Genomic DNA, 24,614 nt, shown 5'->3' on the forward strand with positions numbered 1-24,614 from the left:
CAAGGCCTTGGGTGCACCACACTTGCACACACATACACAATGCGTCCTTTGTTCTCTCTCTCCCTGGGTACTGTAGGGGTGCGGTATGCCTTGTCAGCTATGCCAGCTAGCATGGGGCCAACCCCCCTGAGCTGCCCAGGAGCTCTCTTGGGGTGTGTGAGAGCAAGATCAAGAGTGTGTGTGTGTATGAAAGACTTAGGGCCACCCAGTGTCTAATCTTTTTTTTTTATTTTTCCTTTTTGTTCTTTTTTTTTTTAATTTTACCTGGTTCATAGTTTTACTTTCTCAATAAGTAACCTCTTCCTTGATTTTCTGTAGATAATACATATTATATGCAACAAATTACTTTAATGAAAGGTAATAAATATAATGACATGTTGCAAGGTTTGTTTTAATTGAGAAAAGAGGGTGAATAAATATATGATTTCTTCAAAATATCTGCAACATCTCATAACTATAATGAGGTTGGCAACAGGTGTCACCTACATGTTTGGGTCTAATAGGTGCAGTAAAGATGGGCAGGGGTTCCCCTCAGTAAAACTCTGTGCAGCAACAAATGTTAACATAAATATGCACAATATCGTGATGAGTGTCGGTGCTTTCACAAATGTTACAAAGTTAAAATTCTACTATGCAAAACTATAAACAAGATCCCTTAACTGTGCTGCCTTCATTTCAGAAACTGGAGCAGTTTGTTCAAAGAAAAGGTGATAAACTCAGTGGTAAACTTACCCCTGAAACATGGAGTCATATTCAGTATAAGGTTTACACTTCTGATATGTTGAAGTGCTATTTTCTAAAAACAAGGTATTTAAATGTGGAAAAAATGCATTTTGTTCATCACCACCACGTCTTTAGCTGCTGGGTATGTGGGCCACTCATTACCACAGCCGGGCTGTCACTCTGCCTTATGGCAGGCCGTGGAAGTTTCATGTGCATGCTGTGTGAGAGTGCACATATGAGAGAGATTTGCCAGTCCCAGGCAGTGACTGGTACAGCCTCGTCAGAAAGGGAAACACCTTTTCAGATTTTGATAACTTGATACTTCGCTCTGTCTTCCAAAATCTTTCAAATATATTACCTAAACCAAGCAACCAATTCCAAACACTGATAAGACAAATGTGGTTTTTATTGGTTCCTCCCTTAAACATTTAATTGTTAAATTGTAGTGATTGGTTAGTTGATTGATTAAAGTCCATTGATATAAATTTAATCTCCAGCAAATGCAAATATTATTTACTAATTTCAGCATGTTTTCACTATCTTCTGACATGTTATGAACAGTTTAATCAGCCACAGATGTTTAGACCCGTAACTAGTATTTTTGACCCTGTGTCTTTATTTAACCCATGTGTTTTTCAGAGGGCTGCATTTATGAATTGAGTATTTCCATATAAGTTACATATTGCTGTGTTTCAGTTTCCTGAATTCTCTGAGTCTTGCTGAGACCTTCTCTTAACAATGATTCTCAGGCCTTATGTTTCTCATGTCTGATTTCCCCATCAGAAAAAAGCCAAAGGTGAGGAACTGTTCGAACAGATCATGTACCATCTGGATATTGTAGAGAAAGACTACTTTGGACTGCGCTTCATGGACTCGGCACAAGTTCCGGTAAGAACAAAGATACTTTTAAATCCGTATACTTCTGTTGTTTTATGCCATATTACAGGCGAGTAATTTGTTACATCGGCTAGTTCAAATGGGAAAAATTTCCCAATTGGTAACAAGTGAATGTTATTTTTTTATTTACACTCAAAAAGGTTCAACTAAAAATAAAATAAAAAAATCCACATCTATTTCGTAATATCCTTTTTTGGCTATTTTGGCTAATTTTGTCAGCACTGTGACTCAGGCTGTCCTCTTACACAAACTGAATTCACTGGTTTGCCACTGACCACGTTCCTTCACACCAATAGCCTGTCAAGGCTGTGGAAGGAGGGGGTGGGAGGAAAGATGAAGCAGAAAGGAGGGAATCAGTGGAGATGGGTGGAGAGCGTATTGAAGTTGAGGGAGAGAGAGGAAGAGCCTGAGAGAGGGAGGGCTGTAATAAGGAATGTGGGGGAGAGGAGACTAGAGAGTGCTCTAAGTTCCTGTGTTATCTCTCTCTCTCTCTCTCTCTCTCTCTGTCACTCCTTGTCTTTTTTCCTCTAACTTGGACACACAACACCACCACCTCCTCTCCTTAGCATTGTTCATGCCTCATAGAGCCTGAAGTTCCAAGAAGTATTACCACACAGCACAATGACGTGTGTGTGTGATTTTAGCTTCAGTTTCATTTTGGTGTGTCCATTTAGTTGAACATTAGAAAATTAATTTAAAACTGCAGGCTTTGTGAAAAATCACTTCATGTGTTTGTTGTTGCAGCACTGGCTTGATGTTACAAAAAGTATCAAAAAACAAGTGAAAAGTAAGTGACCTATGTTCATCATACGTTCAAACTGTATGGAATGAAACAGAATGAGGTTATACTTGCCTGTCATTAGTAACTGTGCACCAAGTTTATAATGCCAAATATGTCTTTATAAACATAGCTTATGAGTGTTATTACATTTAAATGGTTATATTTACAATAATTACTCAGCTATCATTTTGATTGTTTTTTTTAGTTGGTCCACCATACTGCCTTCACATGAGAGTCAAGTTCTACTCCTCAGAACCGAACAACCTACACGAGGAGCTCACAAGGTGACACAAGACACACAGACTATATAGGTCACAGTGTACTGGGAATGTTTTCTTTGTTTTTGATATGAATGTTTGTAGATCTAACCAACTGTCACCATATTTATTAGTGTGGCTTTGTTTTTCTTTCAGATACCTATTTGTGTTACAGTTAAAGCAAGACATCCTCAGTGGCAAGTATGTAATTTTTCCTTCATTGTATGGTAATTGCCTCTCTTAGGAGGTACTTTTATAAAAAGACAACCATACATATGTAAATTATTTACCGTTACATCAAAGGGAGCTTGTGTCACTTGCCAGCTGTATTTTTGCAGTGAACTGGCAGGACCTGATGCAGCTAATACACAGTTCCCAACTTGGAAGTTCCCCACTTTGTGAAACAACCTTAGTTGTTTACACTTTCAGAATACTTGCTCCTGTGTTTGTTATAAATTGTCTGAATAGCTAGTCTGATTGTCAGATGGGCACAGGTAGAGCAGACCAGAACAAATAGGGAGCCTTTCAAAGTGAAAATACTGTAGGAAGGAGGGATGTCCCGATCAGGTTTTTTTGCCCTCGAGTCCGAGTGATTTGATTTTGAGTATCGGCAGATACCGAGTCCCGATCCGATACTTTCAAGATTCTCTATAAATGCGGCAACTGTCATACCCCTACACTACAGGACACAGAGCCACCCTGCACAGAAGGCGTTAACCTTGACAGCCCTAATAAATATATATCCGAGTTCTCATCGGGAGGATTCCGATCGAGTCTCAAATCACGTAATCGGTCCCAATTTCCGATCACGTGATTGGATCGGAACATCCCTTGTAGGAAGTAAATATTTTCTAAGCACTGTGTCCCATTGTCTACATTTCCTGACACTTCAATTGTTATACTGCATTTGTTTTTAATTATTAGTATTCAGTAAACCAGTTTTGGTAGTACAGTGTATTTTTTTTTAGTCTTCTGTTAAATCCTTTAAACATGAATCGTCATTTGTATTTGAGTCATGCCCATGTTACTTTAAGGGTCTTATAGGATTACATGTTGGTCAGTGGAATGCAATTACTTTTGTCATCAACTGACTGTAAATTTCACCAAAAAAACAGAATTATTTGGCTGAATTCTGGTAGGAAGTGGTAGAGACCACTAGTCCTCCGTAAAGGCCAAATCAGAATTTGGGATTATTCATTTTCACTGGGACTGACTTGTATATTTGCATTTTTAGGCTGGAATGTCCATTTGAAACAGCGGTGGAGCTGGCTGCATTCTCACTACAGGGTAAACATAACAATTTGATATATATGATATGAAGTATTTATTTTTTAGACAAGACTGTTACACCATAAAACAACATAGATGTTGAGGTTAGAACACTACTTCTACTTCCTAACTTGTTCTACTATATTGATGTAAACACACTTTAGTTTAAGTTAAATCTATGCAAAACAAGTTGTAGTGTTTATGTCCGGACTGTGGATTAAGTCTGTCACAAACTTGCCTTGTGCTTAGCAATCAGGTCTCTCAGGCCAAACATTTACTCAGTATCACACAATCTTATTTAAGTTATGTCTCAACAAGGCACTCACCTGACACAGCCATGTACTGGCAAGCCCGAATGCATAGTTGATCCTTGTGTCACTGTTCCACAAGAGTATTCCAGTCATGGCTGTCTTTGCAACTTACCATCTGCCTTGAGTAAGGTTCTAGTAACACTGCTGCCATGGTCACATAATCTCCACTACAATCAAGTTGCAATTGAAGGACTGGTGTATTCACTGTAAGGTTTTTTTTAATGTTTTTTTATGTTTACTGGCGTATTTTCTCATCCAACAACCTGCAGAGCATTTTTGATATTTCTGTCCCAGCACCAATGAGCCCATATCTTCACACACCCATATTAAGTGTATCCGACAGCCAGAAATGCAGCTTTACCTGCAAGAGCAATTTGAACCATTTCAGAGGTGCTTCAGAGGAACAAAGACTGAGTCACTAGAGACATTTATGGAATGGGATTGCGTGTGCAAACCCTTGGGCATTCACATACACATCGTCACTGCAGGGTAGATGCCAGCTCATTAGTGCTGTGTCCTCTTCGGAGGCCCCCTAATCCAGCACCCTTTTCTCTTCTCTCTCTCCTCCATAGTTGAGCTTTCTCCCTTTATCTTTCAGAATTATTTTGTTGGTCCACTGACATTTACTGGCAGACGGATAGGATAAAGTTATCTTTTCTCTCCTTTATATCCAGAGGCTTTGCTCACAGCTGGACTTGCTAAACAGGGAGGAGCTCCCAGCCGATCCTAGTTTCTCCTATCTACTCAAACATTGCAAAATGTAATCAGTCAAGACTCTGTGTCCTGTTTATCTATGCCACAGGGCTTATGGCATCCCTTTTTTCTCACAGTCTCACCGTAATATTCTCATTCCTATCTTGTAAAGATGTAATTGTTTCCTGCTGTACTGTATTTTTTCCTCTATTTTGCTCATGATAAAATGTATGACCTCATCAGTCATCAGTCCGCGTGGATACTCATTACTTACTACTATAGTATTAGTCACTGTTTGTGGGTCTTCTTCCTGTATATGAAGGTCAGATTCTCTTTTTAAAACATTATCTTAAGTTGATTTATACACTTAATAACCACTTTTTTAGTACGGAGCAATCTATCATTGTGAACCTGTGTGTCTGTATGTTTGTGTGTTTCCAGCTGAGTTAGGAGACGCTGACCCCTTAGAACATACTCTGGAGCTGGTGTCAGAATTTCGCTTTGTACCCAACCAGACGGAGGATGTGGAGTTGGCTATATATAATGCCTGGAAGGAGTGCAGGTAAGAATTCACTTTCATTAAACTAATTTAAACACTGCATAAAAATACTGTGAACATGTTGTCGCTTCCAGTTCAACTTTTCTGATTTGTGTATCTGTCCCATTTTTCCCCACACATTTTTTCAGAGGGCAGACTCCAGCCCAAGCTGAGATTAACTACCTGAATAAAGCAAAGTGGTTAGAAATGTATGGAGTGGACATGCATATGGTCAAGGTAAGTAAGACACTTGTCACTAATCTACTCTACAGCCTAAGTCCGCAGTGTCACATATATGTTGCACAGACATTTATGCAGAATGTGTTCTTGAAACAAGACAGAAAGTAACTGAAATGTGAATACGAACATTAAGTGTCTTTGCTATCACCTTTTCTTTTTTTCTTCTCCTTAATCCATTTCTGTTCTGCAGGCAAGAGATGGTAATGAGTACAGTTTGGGTTTGACACCCACTGGAGTTCTGGTGTTTGAAGGACAAACCAAGATCGGGCTCTTCTTCTGGTATGTTTTATTATGCACCACACTATACCCATTTTATTTTAATTATACTCTTATGTTTTTATGCGTCTTATCTAATCATTGTTTCTAAACTCTTTTAGGCCTAAAATCACTCGTCTGGATTTCAGAAAGAGCAAACTAACGCTTGTAGTAGTGGAGGATGATGAACAGGTAAACATGCACACAACTCACACACACTCTCTCTCTCTCTCTCATGTACTTGACGGATGATGAAACGATTTCATTGCAGAACATACATCAATCCCCATTAGTTGGCATTTTGATAACAATATCTCAGCTCTCCCTACATCCAATAACAGACAATATTAACGAACATACAACTCCATGCCGTTCCTGTGGCCGTCAGAATCAAAAAAATTAACGCAGTGCATTTCTAGACAATTGCTTTCAAGTATGGTTTGTACTACAAGCATTACTATTTGTGTCCAGGTGTAAGATCCAGCTTGACTGCGGAAAAGCATTAGTGTGTGCATGTGAACCTGTCAGACCATTCAGTAAGACAGTCAATTTCTCAGATGTGTGTATTGTAGACTGCCTGCCTTTGTCCTTATCCTCAAACAAAACTTCAGATAAAACAAATGTATATATGCACAACATGTAAGTCTTTGTCTAAGTCATATAAACTTACAGTGTTTGCATTGTTTGTTTCCTAACAACAGTCTATACCTCCAAAAACTGTTCTCTGATGTAGTGCCTAAGCCACAAAAGTGGTCAGTTCCAAAACCAAATGAAACAAGAAATATTGAAATACTCAGAGGCTTGAGTGCATAAGGGAGAGAGAAGGAGAGTCTGTTTACGTCTGTCCCCAGGGTCTTTGAGTGAGGTTAATAAAGAAGCCTGCCCCCTCTGGTATTTCTGGTATGCACCATTCTCCCACACACACAAACACACTTACCGTAACACAACTTTGCCCTGAACAGATATAAACTATATACTGTATGCTTGTCTTGTCACTAAAGAAACTTACTTAGACTTTCAATTCTCTAACAAATTGACTGTCCATCTTACACTTAAATAACCCTGTTAAAAAGTCAGTATTAATCAATGTCTTCAGATCATTGATGCAAGTATTTAGTAGAGCTTTTAAAGTGGATCAGAAGTTGTGCTGTCTGGACAGACTACTGTGTACGGATTGTACCAAGCAAAGTACAACTGTGACACTGCAATGGCTCCGGTCCAAGTTCTGTAACTAGCTGTGGTGCCGGACAGACTTTCATCTGGGGTGAAATCGGATTAATGAGGCAGCACCTGCTCTAGTTTTGCAGCTATTCATTCTTCACATATCAGTCTCCCTCTCTCAGTAAGCTGGCAGACAACCTTTGTTTTATTAGATACAGAAATATATTTTCTCAATATGTGCCAAACTTGTGTCTTTGTCAGTAGCTTTCAATTACAACTTGTTTATGAGACAAATCTGCATCCTATTCTATGGATTACTCATAACCACCTTCTTACCAATCGTCCTTAGGGTAAAGAACAGGAACACACATTTGTCTTCAGGATGGACCACCCCAAGGCCTGTAAGCATCTCTGGAAGTGTGCTGTGGAACACCATGCTTTCTTTAGGCTAAGAGGGCCAGTACAGAAGAACTCTGCCCGCTCTGGATTCATACGCATGGGATCACGCTTCAGATACAGGTAACACATATAAAGACTATGTCTCTTTTTATCCCTTAGTCTGGAAAACAAATACTTTATCTTTTAGTAATGTTTAAGATGACATACACATGACATTACACATTGTAAGACCATTTGGGATACTACTAATGAGTTAAATGGCACGTTTTAACAGCCATGCGTTTGTTTCTTTGCAGTGTGTGCGTCTACTAACAAGATAACTCCACTGTGACTTACAGTATTACATTATTCTCTGTGCATACAGTACAATAGAAACCCACATGTGTACACACAGATACTTGCAGTGGTACTCGACAGGCACTCAGTGTCAACATACAGCAGTAGCCAGTGAGTTCCCCTCTGTGTGTTTAAACATTGCCCACTTGGATAAGCATTGGCGGTAATGTTGATCCAACACAGGGGTTGCAGGGGTTTGTTATTAATAGAAGGTTATCGCCTGGATGGGTCCAGAGTTCAGCAGGGGTCATTCTATGCCTGTTGTTTTTGTGGAAAAGAAACAAAACGCATTTAAAAGTTATTACTAGGAACAAATAGGCACTAAATTTTAAAATGGATGTTTTGTTTCTGTGACAGTGGAAAGACAGAATACCAGACAACCAAGGCCAATAAAGCCCGGCGGTCAGCCTCTTTTGAGAGGAGACCCAGTCGACGCTACTCCAGAAGAACCATGCAAAACAGAGGTAAGTGTGCAAGAAAAAGGGCCTGAATATTATCTAAATCCTCTAATGTAAACATGCATTTAACTATGATTATGTGCTGACATGAAAGTATATCTATCTCTACAATGCTTACTATTTTTCTTTTTGTTTTTACAGGAATGTTCAATTCCCACGAGTAAGTACACTGATGATAAAATAATGTGATTGTGCCTGTTTGTCATTCTATCTGTTGTTTAGCTTTGATTTCATTGTGTTCACATCCACATTAGTTCATTTGTGTAGAAACTGTATCTCCTTTATTGATTGCCACAGTACTTGCTGTGTACTCATGTGACAAAGAACAGTATAGAACACTTCATTCCGCTTGATCAAAAGGCTTGGCTCTAATCTTTACACAGAGTCTTCTGTGTGTGGGCTAAGAAATGATGTCAGTTGAAGCTTTAAGCTGTCAGGGGAAGTGCTGAGTCCAAGCATTTATGTGTTGAATAGGACTTCGGTTAGACTGGCCTGCACTGTCATGCATTTTGGATGTTGTTCAACGTTCAGATAAAAACAATAATAACACTGAGTTATTATTGTGTTTTACATTTTCAATCCATGTACACTATTAAATTGTTCTTATAGTTGTTCTTTATTATCTGTAAATGGATATGCAAAGTTCCAGTGTACAATGTTCAAATTTAAATGTGGTCAGTTTTTTAAAAATAAAAAGTTAATTTCTTTATTTTTCAGGGGTTTTTCTTCAGGCAATGGAGTAAGCTCCAGCAAAGACAAGGTGAGGAGAAAAACAGAGTTTTTTTAGCATTCCTTTCATTCTGGTCATCAGTTTATGCAGAGTGTGTGCAGGAAGCGGGATTCAAACACGTGCACTTTCAGAAGCTGCTATAGGTTAAATTTACACCTGTACGCTTATTGTCACCTTTGACACCTGCAGGACATCCCCTAAAAGTATAAAGACCATTAATCTAATTTGCTAAATTAAAATGACAATATAAATTATGTAAAAAAAAAAAAAAATAATAATAATTATAGGCTTATTAGGCCTACCATTGTCACTGTGGTATAACTATCCCTTAATCTGGAGCATGCTTAACCACTCTGGATTGAAGAGTCGAAGAGTCAGATCCCCTATGTTTATTCATTCTTGAGTATGTCTCCTCTACCATGAACACAAGAATAGAAATTACTTTCCCCACATATTATTTTTTTAAACCTGTCTACACTAATGTGTTTTCTCCCTCACCTGTTCCTTCAGCTGTAGCTGCCTGTGTCACAGCAGCATTCTAGGTGCTGTCCTCCTGGCCTGTTATCTCCTCTATCTCACCTGAGCAGCCATGTTTGATGCCTAGGAGCATTCGAAATAAATTAATAACATAACCACACCATTTGACTGTTAAACTTTATTTCTGACTGATACCTCCTCAAGCGTCTCCTCCGGACGAGGCCTTTTTACAGAAATATTTCTAAAAACTCATCTGAAAACACAGTAAAAAAAAAAAAACCTTAGAAATATGTTATCAGTTAGGGTGCGGGATGTTCCATTATTGATAACGTTGAGTTCATAATGCTAATATAACCTATAGTCAACAATAATTTTGTGCAGGTGTGTTTTGAGCACAGTACATCATCCGACCATCTTCTCTATGCAAATAGGCTGTTTCGGGCTTCCTTAATAGGCTATAGGTGCCAGGCATTGTCCATGGAGAGGAGCGGGCGAATCAGCTGTCAGTATGTGTGAGAACGAGAATGAGCGGGGGAGAGAGAGTTGATGAACAGAGCGATAGTTATGTTTTAAAATCAGTTGAGGAACAAAAAAACACAGAATCAATTTGTGGCGGCAGGTGTTTGTGTTGCAGCCCGCCACACATTAGCCTATGTATGGGAAACACTTTAGCAGTAACAAAGTGACTAAGACCAGCTTTTTTTGATGGAGTAAGAGATAAGTGTTGAACTTATACTTATTTTGTAAAAGGCAACAGAAAACTTTCTTAGTGTAACTATACAAATTTGCTTGAAAAAGTCATGACAAAACTTTGTTTTCCTCAGTACAGCTCTTCCCAAATTTAACATTTTGGCCCATTGTGTACCTTTCCCTTCTCTTTTAACATGTTTGTTCTGTCTCCTGCATCTCTTCCTTAAGGTTACTCCCAGTAGAGGTGCCTGGTCAGGCATGCCTGTGGTCAGCCCAGTGGCTGCTTCTGTCTGTGGACCAATGGAAATTGAGGCTTTACCTAGGAGTCCTGGAGGAGAAAAAAGGAGGTTGGTACCAAAGTTTTCCCTTTTTGTAGAAGCCACGTTTTTGATGTTTGCCATGGATAACATGGTGAGAGTTCCCTTTCACCTCTTCACCCCTGCTGGACTTTAGTTCATGGTTTCAGTTCATTTCTAAGCAAGCTATTTATTTAAATATACCAGCAGAAGCTTACAACTGCTCAACACTTACTAATAAAGAAGAAAATAAAACCAGATTAGGAAAGGATGGGACAAGCTGACTGATCCTTATGGGTGCCAAAAGAAGTAGGTGGATAGCTGGGTGTGTTTTGCATGGACTAATGCCATGTGAGTGGCTTAACGTGGCTTATCCACTGACCCTGTCTTGTTGTGGCCAAGGAAAGGAGTAAAGAAGGAAGGATAGAGGCAGAGAGAAAAAAATCTTTTTAAAAAAAGTACAAGATCTGTGAAGACAAATTTAGGGGGGACAATAAACTAAACTAAATAAACTAACTGTTTGTGCTGTATGTGAATGAAACATGGTCATTACTTGATGACTGTGAACATGTCTTCAGAGTGAAGACAGTAGTGTCAGCTCAATAGCACAATTCAAGTAAGACAAGTAAATGAATAATAAATAGATAGATAATAGATAATCAATGGAGGCAGACCAGATTATATTGATTGATATATAGCTGCTGGATTGTTCTTGGCTTATTGATTCTGCATTTTTGTTCTTATATTACTTATTATCATTTTCCAGTTGCCATGTGGATATTTACATACAATTACTTTCTTTTTTTGTTTTTGTTTTTTTTGTCTTGGATGAATCTTTTGTCTCTTATGTGCATCATCCACACAAATATGCACCCACCTCTGTTATAAACCTACAGTGTTCCCTTGTGTGTTCCAGTATTAACATTTATTGAGGACAAATTGATCTTGTTTGGAGGCAGACCGGGTAGGTACAAGCAAACGCTGAATGTCGGCTTTAACCAATCAGTCGCATTGCATTGGTGGGCTTGATGATTTTTGGCTTTGGAAATGGGTCTTCTTGCAGCGGACAGACAGCAACATGCTGTTTGGACGTTTTTGATCAGCATGACATGCCAACCTAATTGTTGTGGGGATGGTGTTATGATTTGGGGTGCTGTGGAAGGGTCTTGTGTTTGATATGAATCAGTGATGTAACATGATTGAAGCTTTGGATCTATTCTCTTTAAAGACGCTGGTGCCTTCCAGTGTTTAGGTATCTTTACTTTCTCATCTGAATATTATCTTGTCATCTGATGTCAATCTGTGCATCCTCTGAATCACCTGCTCCTCTTTACATCCTCATGAATGGAGGTTTGTTCAAGTGAATTTACTGCCAACATTGTAGTAATAGTATACCATTACCAAAGAAACTTAAGAACTGAGAATTAAGATTTGAGAACACTTTCTTCCTGACATAATGTCTGACTCTGAAAGGGGGAAAAAAGCTTTTAGATTTGGAGATTAGGCTAAGCCAAGTTCTAGTAAAATTCTGTTCAGTTGTAATAAGAGGATTGCCTGTTACTTCCTTGTATTCTTCACTTATTAGCCTCTGGGGATAATTATTTTTATTTCTAACTGTGTGTTGCTCATGCAGACTTGTCATTCTCTGCTTTTGGTTAGATTTTCAGGGCTGTAAGTGCAAACTCAATGCAGCTGATTTTTGATCATTCACTATAAACATTTAGTTTCAGTCTGATTGAAGTTAGCATGAGCCACAATTAAGACATATTAATGGAAATACAAAAAGAATCATTCTTCGAAATTGGATGCACAGGCATGACCTTGGTCAAGACCAGTACATAGAAAAATATCACAACCTATTACCGGTACACTAAGTATGCTGTATCCTCCTCTTTCATTCTTTGTTACCTAAAGTGTAAACTGCAGATAAGTGCAAAGGCAGGCTAACCACTGTGTGTAACCACTATGACCATATAATGGCTATTTAATTATAAGACGTAATGGGAAACTGCACAGGGCCTCATTGCTCTGTAAACATGTCCAGTCTTCGTAAGGCTTTCAGACCTCTTCATCATTTAAACAAAAAACTTTGCCAGCGCTTCCACAAGTGCTACAAGCATGTGTATTTTATCAGCACATGATGATACACTTAGCTGCCCCCTGTCTGAGGTCTTGTTTATGCTATCAACACATGGCAACAGTTTAACGCTGACTCAGTGGATGTAAGGAGGATGCTTTGAAAATGACATACTGCCGATAGATTTCCCTTTTCCTTTCCTTTCATTTCCTGTACTTTTTTCTCCTTTAGTTACGTCACTGTTGATTTTGCATGAAGCACTATAATCCTCAGCTGGTGTCTTGTTAACATGAGTTGTCAGAAGAACTGGTTCTATTGCATATACAGCACATGAAAACATGCAACATCATAATTTAATGCTTACAACATATACCAAATCTGTTCATTACCAACATCACAGGGGAAGTATCCTAAATTCTAAATAAAAGTCTTGATATTACTGAATTATTTTTTTCCCTATTTATGCAATGATTTGCCTTACAGCAGTATAGCTGTCATATAGTGCTGTGTGTCAAACTGTTGCCTGACCTCTGTTCGTTCAAGGTACTTAACTACTCCGAAACATTACCATTAATAGAAAATATTAAGGTCAGTGAAAGTTCATCTGCTGACTGCGTAATCATCAACCATATGGAAACTATATGCCTTGTTGCCTTCTTATTTCACAGTAGATTTGTCGTGACTGAACGTTTCTTTTCAGGTCCTCCAGCAGCAAATATATATATATATATATATATATATATATATATATATATATATATATATATATACTAAAGGTATAGATTTACCAAAGGTATAGATTTACCATCAGTGACTAGAGGTGCACAGCCAGGTCACTGAAGCTCCAGAGACATGCAGTCCACTTCACTTAACTCAAGTGTTCATAAGACAACACATGTCAAACCACACTTGAATGCACACAACTATACAGTGTAGCAAAAGCGACGTACTATAAGCTGCATAGATTATTTAGTATCCTGACACTATGGGGCTCACTGCACCTAATTATTTATTTATGTTTTTTGCTTATTTTGATATGATATCATGATTTGTTGTTGAAGACATGAACAGATGAGAGCAATTGGTAGAGAAAGAAGTAGTAGAAAGCTCTACATACACTCAAAGACAAAGTTAGCCTGCATGTCTGGCATCTGAAATGAATTACGGTTTGTCTGTCTGTAACTCATGTTATCAGGTCCCTGCTGCCTCAGATTCTTGTTCACTGCCTCCTGCTCCTCAATTCCTTCCTCATATTTCTGGCCTTTCTGTTATCTGCTTCTCATTAATTTAAGTAGCCTCCTTCTCCCTGTCGTTGATTTCATTTACTGCTTTCCTTCTCTCACTGACTCATACCCCATGTCTTTATGTCCACCACCTGTGTCCTTATCCCCCTTTTTTTTTTTTTTTTTTACCTCTACCCTGTCCTCCTCAGGTCTCCTCCTCCCTCCATCCTCCCTGCTTATGTCCCATCAAACTTCCCCACACAGCGTTGGACAGCTCTGACCAACAGACCACGAAGGGACTTACTCAACGCTTAGCATTTGAGGCAGTGACTAAATCACATGAGCGAACACACTTGGTGTGAATTCATGTATTTCTTTAGTAAATCATTGCTCAGTCCTTTGTGACACTGAGTACAGACTGACATTTCCATGCTTGTCATCATGTTGTTAATCCATATGTTTTAGTCCATCCCTGCATCACATGGCTCTTCCCAGTGATGTTTATGTTACCCATCCATAGCCCATGTCTTTCTCTTTCCTCATTTTCTTATATGATACACTGTATTTTTTTCTCTTTTGCCGGTCATTCTTTTCTTCTCATTTTTTTTTTCTTCTTCTGACCTTCACTCTGAACCTCAGTGAAACTAGCCAGCTGGGGAAAGATGGTATCAGTGTGTGGCTTAGGAATTCAATTCCACTCTCGACTCTGCAAGGAAACAATAGGTCACATAGTTCCTGGGGGGGTTTAGAACAGTCCTCCTCTGCTACTCATTTTCACTCTCAGAATAATTTCCTGTTTTGTTATATTTCAAAGACTATTATAATATTAAGCTTGAATTCCATCAAATGATTTTGATGAATGAAAATAATGATTTATTTTGTATTTAATCTGCTCCCTTTCATGGCTCCACTGCAGTTTGAAAAAGCAGTTGGATATGAGGGTTGATATCTTTCTCATCTGCAGACAGATTTTTCTATAGAGCTTGAGCAGAGCACCACAAAAGGAAGTTATGCATTCCAGCAATTCCATATCAGCCACATGTCCACTTTTTTCTTGGAAAGCATTTCAGAAATGCAAAAAGAAAGATTTTTTAATGGTAAAGTATAGCTGCTTGTCCCCTGCTTCCAGTATTAAACCTGCCTAATATGTATTGTACTCAATGCTCAGAAATGAAATCAATGCTGCCTTCTCATCCAACTTCTGGTAAGACAAACAACAATAATGATTTCAAATTGTTTCATTACATTTAAATCTGTTTTAATACACGGTAACTCATGTGAACACATGTGATGCAAGCAAGCATAGTTAACAGCTTTATGACCCATACACCAAGGTAAATGATGAAGAGTAACAGTTGATGATCTACACATTGAATGCACTGCTGTATAAGATTATTGCACAGCTCAACAAAATGAAGTTGATTGCCTAATATTATTTCATTTTTGAATGTTTACAACATGACTATGACCAAAGGATGTGTAACTTTCCTAAGCATTTGAAATCATTTCAGAGAATAAAGACAGACCTGTGTCTGCATGGGTGTTTGATCCCTTGAATGATATCATGCTGTAATATAGATCAATCAGCCATGTGGCGTGTTGTGAGTATTCATTGGTTACTAGTGATCACAAGTTGTCCAAAGAAGGACAACCATTAATCTAGCAACACCCTAATTGAAGCACCATGTGGCTCAAACCCACTGATTTGTTGAAATGTTAATGTTGGCTACACCTAAAAAGAGTCAAAACTCTGTCCACTGCCAAGAGGACCTACTGTGGACAGGCATGGGACAACCAGAGCTGGATAAAGAGCTGGCATAGGGATGCTTTAGGGGAAGGCAGGGCAGCATAGGCATTGGAAAACCTTTCTAGCATTTTTGTGGATGTTACTTTGACACATTGTTGGAGCCACGTACACCTCGCCGTGGTGACAGTTTGCCCTGATTGCAGTGGCCTCATCCAGCAGGATACTACACTCTGAGATACTGAAAAAAGGTTTGAGGAACGTCAACATCTCCATTTGATCATTCGTTGGTGGAATGTGCAGCTTTTTTGGAGGATTTGAGTGCTATGAGGCTTAAAAATTAGTAGTATTTTGTATCTTCTGCTGTCTTTCAAGTTGTACCGCTGCTGAATTAGGACTGAAATTGCATATTGCTCTTTAGAGCTTGCTTGGCAGGAAGCTGTATGTCTTTGTTAATATGTCCTATTTCTGTCTTTATGTTCCACATGTTGGCTGGATATGTCTATTCTGTTTCCTTCACGGATTACTTAACATGAGGGAGTATGCATATACATTGGTTTTCTGTGTTGGGCCTTTCTTCACATCTTTGTGTGTGTTGCCCTTTAACTCCATTGCTCTTCAGGCAGCATGTAGCAATATATACTTGTTATGTTTTGCTGTGTCTGCAGGCTACAGAAATATGAGGTAATTACCAGGCTGCTGGAAGAGCTTTGACCAAAATCCTTTATATCAAATGTTTTTGCTTCAAGCATCTCTAATTCTGAGAATATTACCCCACATTATTTCCCATAAAAGTTATTGAAGTTATTGCTTGCTTCAAATGCTCATTTATATGGATTGAAATGTGGTATTTACCTCTTGATTTTGAGGCATTTTTGGGGCTGTTTTAGTCTGTCAGGCGGAAAGTAAAACAATATCATCATATGAAGCGGTTCTGTTTGCACTTTACCATCAAAGTAGAAGTTGGTCGGTGCAATTTGCTTTCCGTAAGGCACAGGTATATGTTTGCCATATGTATATTATTTTGAAGTCACCATGCTTCAGTGTTACCTTCATTGCAGGGTCCGGTTATTATCTTGTGCATGCAGGTAAGCTGTGTAATACAATTTTGCTTAAAGAACGTACAATCAAGCCCACATTTGTTTTTGTAAATGTTAAACCATCCATTTTGATCTGTTGGCCCTTTCATAGTAAATTTCCTTTCCTGCCCCACTCCCTCTGTTCTTTTAACCTGTAGCATGCCCATGGTTGCTGACCTGATGGAGACATGCATTGATGACGTGCTCAAGACTCCTGTTCCGGCCCTAGCGGCTGCAGAGGAGGCTGGTCCAAGCAGTGCCTACGCCGCTGCCAGTGCCACTGCAGAAGATCCGCTCAGTCTCGCCGGTGAGGCTATAACACCCACAAATTGTATTCAGCGTAAATATAAAAAAGATTCTAATGAAACTTAATGAAAAGCTGCTTTAATCCTAAACATTTTGCAGGATAATTTCATGACTGTGTGAGAGGCACTGAAACCGCTAACTCCTTCCTTAATGAACATTTTAAACACAGCAGTGCCTCACACACATTTTTCTGCTAATTCCAGCAATCGACTTATTTGCAATAAGTCATTTATTAGGAAATTCCAAAGCTGATTATGTAAACATAGTAAAACATGTCACGAACACTGACGGGAAACTTAATCACTTTGTATTTCTTAGAATATAAATATTGTAATTAATATTGCCATGTTCATTAACAGAAGGTTTAGACTAAAGAGAGTTGTGTGTTTTTCTTTCTTTGCATCCGGTTAGAAGCAGCAGCACGTCTGAAGCAGCTAGAGTTGGAGAGCAGTCCACTTCTTGCTGCTCCGAGAAATAATATTAACGTCAATGTGGCCATGAACAATCAGGTGAGCGTTTGTTTACACAATAAAGATAGAACTAGTTCAACCTGTGTAGTGTTGTGCAAAGCTAGTATTTATAGAACCGAGAATGTCAACACAGACACATTGATTATGTCTGGAAAGCATTTGTTTTGTTTTTTTTTTTGGGATATATGTGCATTCTGTCTGATATTTAACCTTGTTGCAACAGGAGGACGTGGTGAAGCTCACAGAGAAGTGTGTTCTCAACAGTGCAGGCAGTAGTCCAGTTGTCACTCCACTGCGCACCCCAGAGGATCTGAAGAGTAACATCCTGAAAGCTCAAGCTGAGGCGGCTGCCGTTAAGGTGTGAATCAGACCCCACTTAACTGAACAAACACAAAGATCATCCAGTAATTTCTGTTCGAGATGCATATCTGCCTTTGTTTTCTCTGTGTAGGGGCCATTGGAGGAACCGGTTGTAATTGTTGGAGATAAAAACTGTAACTTACAGGAAGCTTCTGCCAGGTATGACCTTTTTTCTGACATGAATAAATGAATTTAAATGTGATATTTATTGAACATTACATATTTATAAAAAATGTATAGGTGCACCAGTATGTATGTACATGTAAAAGCCATTGTGGCTCGCGCTTCATTGTCTTCAAATGTGGCCCTCCCTCCTTCATCTTCCTTAGTCATGCCAACTGTCAGTGCATTGTCTCAGCCAATCACAGCGTTCCCTGCTGCTTGAGCTGATTAACCTCCTGAATATTCATGAGGATGATTAGCATAGCCCACAACATTACATCACCCACAGCTTGTCTTCAGAAGCACAGCTCCACAGATTGACAAGCTTCTCCCCGACTCTGGCTCCTATCCGAGGGAGTTCATAGCTCAAATTGAAGAATAAACAACATGAGATTTGGCAGATTCTCTTGGCTATCATTTGTTCTTTTGCATGGCTGAAAGATATTGTTTGAAAACATGTAGAGATTGACTGTATCCATTAGGTGTAGGGATGCATTAAATGATAATAAAACCTGGATAAAATGAACTGATTGTATAAGGTTGTAATGTAGCTTCAAGCAAGCCTGTATAAACCACTACACATTGATGTTGTGTGTTGTGAGGTTTAGTGTGTGTAGTTGGATCGCTGTAATCCCATCCCGTCAGTCATGTTTTTCTTTGTAAATCAGACTGAAGGTTTCATGCAGGAATTTACATGATGTTGACCCAGCACTGTCAGCACTAACACCAAGATGTGTCTGTCTGCCAGGTTGAAGGTGCGTACCGGGCGACTGGGCAGTAACTCATCTCTTTCTGTTAGCAGCCGCCCAGATGTCCAGGACTCCTGGGACCTGCTAAAGCCAGCCTCACTGGCCTCATCTGCAGGGGCCAGGTTAGTATGTGTGTTTGTTTGTTGCCGTTTTGTACCCTGGCAGGGACAATCTGAGCAAGTGGTATCAACACTACTGTACAATTTTATCTTTCAAACATTTGTATTGATCTGTATAGTACTGATTGGACTGTGATACCTTGGAGACAGTAGGTGCTGCTTGATCTTTGTAGTCTCTACTGACATCTAGTGGGATGTTTTTGTAATTTATATGTATGCCTGTGTGTGTGTGGTTTGGGTGTGTTGAGTCACATGACTTGACTTCTGCCTGGATACTGGCAGAGTCTCTGCTCAAGAAGTGTTTACAGGAGAATGACAGAAAAAAACAGACGCACACAGATGCCTAACCAGACAATTCATAATGTCTGTATGGCCCATTGGCTCATTGATACAGGAAAAGCTTCTGTCGTCCAGGCTGCTTTTCTGACTCAGCCTGGAAAATGTAGTTGTGTTTTAGTTGAATAGAAATGTACAAATGGGTGAGTCAGTCACAGGTTAAGCAGGAGTAATAGTTATTTAAACATTTTATCCATTATCAAAAATGAAAGAGATATTTTTTTTTCTGTTTCACACTGAAAAATATCTTGTGGCTGCATGATGGTATTTCCTTAATTACAAGGACAAGAAAAACACTTGAAAGACATGTTTGTATTGTTTATGCTTCAATACTCTTCCTGTTCTTCAGTGCTGAGAGGTTAGCTGAAGACGTAATCCCTTCTATTGCCACGATGCCCTCTGAGTCTGCCAGCGAAGGCTTGGCACCAAAGGTAATAATTACCCACTGTTACTTAAATCATTTAATATTGACTCATTGTTGTATGTGCTGTGGAAATAGCAATGAAAATATGTGTAAAAATACACCTGGTGTCAAGTATGATCTGGATTACTTACTGTATTAACACAGTGTATGAGCAGGTCTGAGGTTGAGCCTGAGGGAGTTTGTGTCTAATTACTTTTTTAATGCATGCTGCGCCTTTATTTAGTTTGCACTGTGCTTGCATCATCCTGCAGGTTAAAGCAGAGGAGGCTGACCTGCAAAACACTGCCCCACTGTCTGACAACCTTATTGACTTCACTGATCCAGCCCCTGCGGTAAGTGTGTGTGTGTGTGTGTGTGTGTGTGTGTGTGTGTGTGTGTGTATATATATATATATATATATATATATATATATATATATATATATATATATATATATATATATATATATATATATATATATATATATATATATATATATATATATATATTCATACCCCGGTTTTGGGGTCACAATACAAGCCTGTATTGATTTTTTTTTTTAAGAAAATCTTGAAAATATAATAAATCTAAAGATTAAAAATAATTTGCTCCACATTTTCCCTAATGAGTGAAGATCCTCTGGTGGTAACATCACCTGCCATTTGAGACCTGCTTGGGACTGAGGTTGCAGGAATTAGTTGTTGCCCTGCTGCAGTCTTTTATTGTCTGACTCTGGTGACTAGCACATCTGGATGATGTCGTCTGATATGCGTTAGCATGTTGATCGTATTTCCACTTCCGTACCGTACAGTGCCTTACAAAGCCGACACACGGTCATCGTCCTATCCACAACTCACCTTCTCTGTCGTACTTCTAAAGACACCCAGAACTTTCCCACACTACAGTTTTAAAACAAGCAGGCAGTTCTTCAAGCTCCTGTGTGCTGTCTGAACTTGCCATTCTTGTTTTGGATTGGTTTGTGCGTACTGTGTTTAGCAGGTAGCAGATCGTCTCTTAGCGTTTCATTATTACGTGCGCCCCCTTCTGGACGCCTGTGACTGACTGTATTTAGCGTTGTAGTGCATGAACCGAACCGTGGCACGTGTATTGTGATGGTGATTGAATTTTAGAGAAAGAAAGGCATGAAGGAGAGAGAAATTGCAACTTAAAATATAGGTTGAACAATATATTTGACCTTAGAGATAAGACAACTGTGTTCTTACTGTGTTCTAGCTACCACCAGTCCAGCAGCCCAAACCTCTCATCACACCTCGCTGGATCATACCTACCAATGCTGTGAGTTCATTTCTGTTGTAATAAACTTTTATGTCCTTTTTTTGTGGCAGGTTTACTAAAATTGTGATTTGCTGTTAAGTATTTGAAACTTTAACCTTTTAACTGTCTCATGACACAAGGCTTGGTACTTTTAATATGCACGTGCATAGCAGCTGATGTAGAGGCTATGTAGACTCTGACCTCACTCCCTTCTAACGCAGCCTCCCGGCGTTTTTACTAATGGCCTGCTCGACCTTGACCCCCCGTCTAAGGTCCCGCTTCTCCCTGCAGATGAGCGAGCAGCTCTCACCCCAGCTCTACCACACCTCGCACACACACGCAACACCGCCAGGTAAAGCTTTTTGTAGATGTGAAGAGATTTGATCGTTAAAGCTTGTTTATAAAGCAAGCTTTTCCTGTGCTTTGACCGCTGCTCTGACCAAAGAAATCCTGCTTGGCCATAACATTTTAAAAGCTCAAACACTTACTGTTTTTTCTTATAGGTGCAAAAGAAAGTAGCAGAACATGGAAATATCTTGCTACTCAAATCTTTCTATTGATTGGCCATGTCAAAATCTAAATTGGTTCACAGTTATGAGTGAGATCATGTAGGTAGACCTCGAGAAAGCTTTCCATGTGGTGAATATCTGTGGTTGTTTGTTTTCAGAAATTAAATAGTATTGTAATGTGCCGCAAACCAATCGATCTAGCAGAATTTAAACTCACAATAATGTTATTATTTATATCAAATATTAACTTGCTTGTTGCTGAATTCAAGAAATCTGTGCGATTGATTTAATATGGACATTCTCTCTTTAATGATGCAAACCGTGCAGATAGAAACAGTCTGTCTGAGGAGGTAATATGAGACCATGGGATGATGCAATTGAACAGTCAGAAGGAAGAAATCCACAAAGCCATGTAGTGAATATGTACAGTGCTGCTTGAAAGCTTGTGAAGCCTGTTGAATTTTCTATATTTGTGGAAAAATATGACCCAGAGCATCGGTAGATTTTCACACAAGTCCTGAAAGTAGAAAAAGGAATAAGGTTTTGTTTTACCTGATTATTTCAGAACATTGGTTTTTTCCATTTTAACTATTGTTTTGTAAAATGACTTTTGTGGTTGTTGTGGTTTAGCTGCATGACCCACTTTTGTCTTGAGCTCACAGACAGATGTCTGTGACGAAGATGACATTTCCTTGGTGCATTCACTGGTGTTATTCAGAATTCATTGTTCTATCAATGCTGGCGAGTCATCCTGGTTCAGATGCAGAAAAAAGACCCACGACCACCATGTCTTTATACACTGAAATGCAGTGTCATGCTGTCTCCTAACATGAGCAGCCCCCTGGTTTGTCCACACAAACTGTAGGACGTTAAAGATGGGCAGTGAAGTATTTCTGTTTCCTCTGTCTGGTCAGGTTGTCTCTTTCACTCTCATGTTGACATCCACTCCACTCTTGTGTCCTGCAGCACTGTGGGTCAGCCGCCAGCCTCGGAGGATGGAGCCAAACCCAGAGGTCTCTTGACCACTGAGCTCTGATGGAAGAAATGAGCAGCCAACATCACTACATTCATCTTCCTGACTGCTGTCTCACTTCACACACTCACCCACCCACACTCAGGTGTGCCATGGAAAACAGAAAGCAGAAAAGGAAGAGGCAGCTCACGACCACCACCCTAGGTGCAAACACACTGACATGACATCAAGCTTAGTTTTTTTGTAAAAACACACATGTAGGTACAGTATTAACATCTTTTTTTGTTGTAAATTTCCTGTTTTTGTTCCACCAATAGTCACCTGCCACTTATTTAATCCATCCAGTCAATCAAACCTCTCAACCAGCATCATCTCCTAGTAAATATAATAAGACTCACTGACCTCATTCCACTGTAAAATAGGCAAACAAACGCGTTGAATCACTGACTCATATGGTAGATTGTCTGTTTTAGTGCCTACAGTTTTTAGCACTGGATCACTGCTACACTGAGCTTTTTGTACAGTCACATGTAGAGCTGCTGAATACACTGGATGAAGGACTAAAGACAGCTGAGAATCAATGAAGGAGTAGACATGGCAGCACTGTTGTAGCACACTACAGTACAAAGCTTTTGAAACCAGTCATGTGAAAATTGCAGCCACTGGACATGAAAACATCACTGGAATATCTTTGCAACACTGGACTTTGTATGTTTTTATTTTATTTTTTCAAAGGATGGTGATAGAAATCTGATGTTTTTATTACTATTAGTCTTACATTTTTTTGGTTTTTAATCTTTTATATTCCCATTCAACTCTGCGAATTCACACACTTCAGTCCCTGCACCACAGGGAAGTGAATGCAAGGAAGATCTATGTGTATTTTTGGAGTCTCTTTGTTCCCCTGATAATTTCAAGTTTTAGCATTTTGTCACCATACACCACTGGGGTCATTTTTTTTGGTTTTCATACATTAATTTTAGCTTTTAAAACCACTGGAGTATGTGGGGTCATCTAACTGGACAGCTTCTCGACCTTGCTCTTAACATGTAGTTGCTACTACCCTGCCTTATGTAAAATGAATGTATTTCACAATGTCTCGTCTAAGAACGCTGGAGATGCCACAGTACAGATCGTATTTATCCCACACGTATAGTTCAGGACCGGGAGGAAAAAAAAAACCCGTGAAATATGTGAAAAGCAGATTTTGTACATGTTGAAAGTGGAGCCTGCTTCTACACTTTCTTGAGTTAAATGACATTGACTCTTTAATGCTAGAGTTGTAGTTCACATGAATTTTTTTTTTGGAAAAAAAACTCATTATCATTGTACACACTAAGTCTGGACCCTCTGTGTAGTTAATGATGATTTTATTACCTGTCTCGAACAAGGGAAGCTACAATGTCTTATTAGCAGTGACAGTATTTATGCTACTACTCAGATATTATATGTTGTCCAGAATTGTTGTAGTGGACAGTTATAATGTATTGTCAGTATAATGACAGCAGCTGGCTGTAGATATGAAGTAGAATTATTATATATATATTTTTTAAAGATGACAGTATAGTTACTACATTCTGGGGAGAATTTCAGCCTTGAAGTGTTTTTTTTTTTTTCTAATTACAAAAAAAGTAGTATTACTGATCGGACTGACTGGAAAAACGCATGTCTCAAATGCAATTTTATATAAACTTTTATTTTTGTCTGGAATACCTGATCATGATTCAGTAAAGCTTTGCTACAGTAGGAGCCACTTGTTTTTCATTCATTTGTCTGTTGTTACTTAAACTCCTTCTCTATTATACGTAGTTTTATTTTCTTTCTTCTCACAAGGTTTCATATCAATGTTTTGATCCGATATCAGCAGAACTTTAAAAATATAGATGTGACCCCTCAGATTACTTCAAACTTGCAAAAAAATATTGTAGTAATAAATCAGTGTATCAGAGTGGTTTGGATATTTCGATGATATTCTGCCTTCAGAATTTTTCATGTAAGAACTGTGCTTGTAATTTATACCGTTTAAAAAAATGTTACATACTGTACACTGCTGTATTGGTACTTTTTAGATTATCTTAATATTACCTTAAATGTGAATTTAGAGCTGATTTAGTCAGTTGTATGGTGACCTGCTGACCACTTGGTGGCAGCACAGTACCTTTTTTTATCATATAAGCAGGACCTGGCTCATAAGGGGGGCACCCTCTTGATGCTCATGATCCGCCATGTAAAATTATCAAGTCATTCAAAAACCACATTTGTGTTTGTTCTTAATTTTATTTTATACTTTATAGCGCATCGTTAGTGTACTTTCTCTC

General features: G+C 38.9%; 1 protein-coding gene across 1 annotated transcript in view; it reads left to right on the forward strand.

Annotated features, from left to right (window-relative positions):
• The window catches only part of epb41l5 (erythrocyte membrane protein band 4.1 like 5), a 28,835-nt gene extending 4,868 nt beyond the window's left edge, over positions 1 to 23,967 (forward strand). Inside the window, exons 3-26 of the mRNA XM_028394356.1 lie at positions 1,507 to 1,611; positions 2,365 to 2,407; positions 2,607 to 2,685; positions 2,815 to 2,859; positions 3,893 to 3,945; positions 5,373 to 5,493; positions 5,619 to 5,706; positions 5,900 to 5,988; positions 6,087 to 6,156; positions 7,475 to 7,644; positions 8,218 to 8,324; positions 8,460 to 8,478; positions 9,036 to 9,078; positions 10,444 to 10,562; positions 16,793 to 16,941; positions 17,352 to 17,449; positions 17,634 to 17,768; positions 17,862 to 17,929; positions 18,681 to 18,803; positions 19,486 to 19,567; positions 19,812 to 19,892; positions 20,773 to 20,835; positions 21,036 to 21,166; positions 22,290 to 23,967. Coding sequence (XP_028250157.1) covers positions 1,507 to 1,611; positions 2,365 to 2,407; positions 2,607 to 2,685; positions 2,815 to 2,859; positions 3,893 to 3,945; positions 5,373 to 5,493; positions 5,619 to 5,706; positions 5,900 to 5,988; positions 6,087 to 6,156; positions 7,475 to 7,644; positions 8,218 to 8,324; positions 8,460 to 8,478; positions 9,036 to 9,078; positions 10,444 to 10,562; positions 16,793 to 16,941; positions 17,352 to 17,449; positions 17,634 to 17,768; positions 17,862 to 17,929; positions 18,681 to 18,803; positions 19,486 to 19,567; positions 19,812 to 19,892; positions 20,773 to 20,835; positions 21,036 to 21,166; positions 22,290 to 22,359 — 2,151 coding nt within the window. The 3' untranslated portion in view covers positions 22,360 to 23,967. The remainder of the gene's footprint in view (positions 1 to 1,506; positions 1,612 to 2,364; positions 2,408 to 2,606; positions 2,686 to 2,814; positions 2,860 to 3,892; positions 3,946 to 5,372; positions 5,494 to 5,618; positions 5,707 to 5,899; positions 5,989 to 6,086; positions 6,157 to 7,474; positions 7,645 to 8,217; positions 8,325 to 8,459; positions 8,479 to 9,035; positions 9,079 to 10,443; positions 10,563 to 16,792; positions 16,942 to 17,351; positions 17,450 to 17,633; positions 17,769 to 17,861; positions 17,930 to 18,680; positions 18,804 to 19,485; positions 19,568 to 19,811; positions 19,893 to 20,772; positions 20,836 to 21,035; positions 21,167 to 22,289) is intronic.
• The last annotated feature ends 647 nt before the right edge of the window (positions 23,968 to 24,614 follow it).

The sequence above is a fragment of the Parambassis ranga genome, chromosome 21 (assembly GCF_900634625.1).
Source record: "Parambassis ranga chromosome 21, fParRan2.1, whole genome shotgun sequence".
Lineage (NCBI taxonomy): Eukaryota > Metazoa > Chordata > Actinopteri > Ambassidae > Parambassis > Parambassis ranga.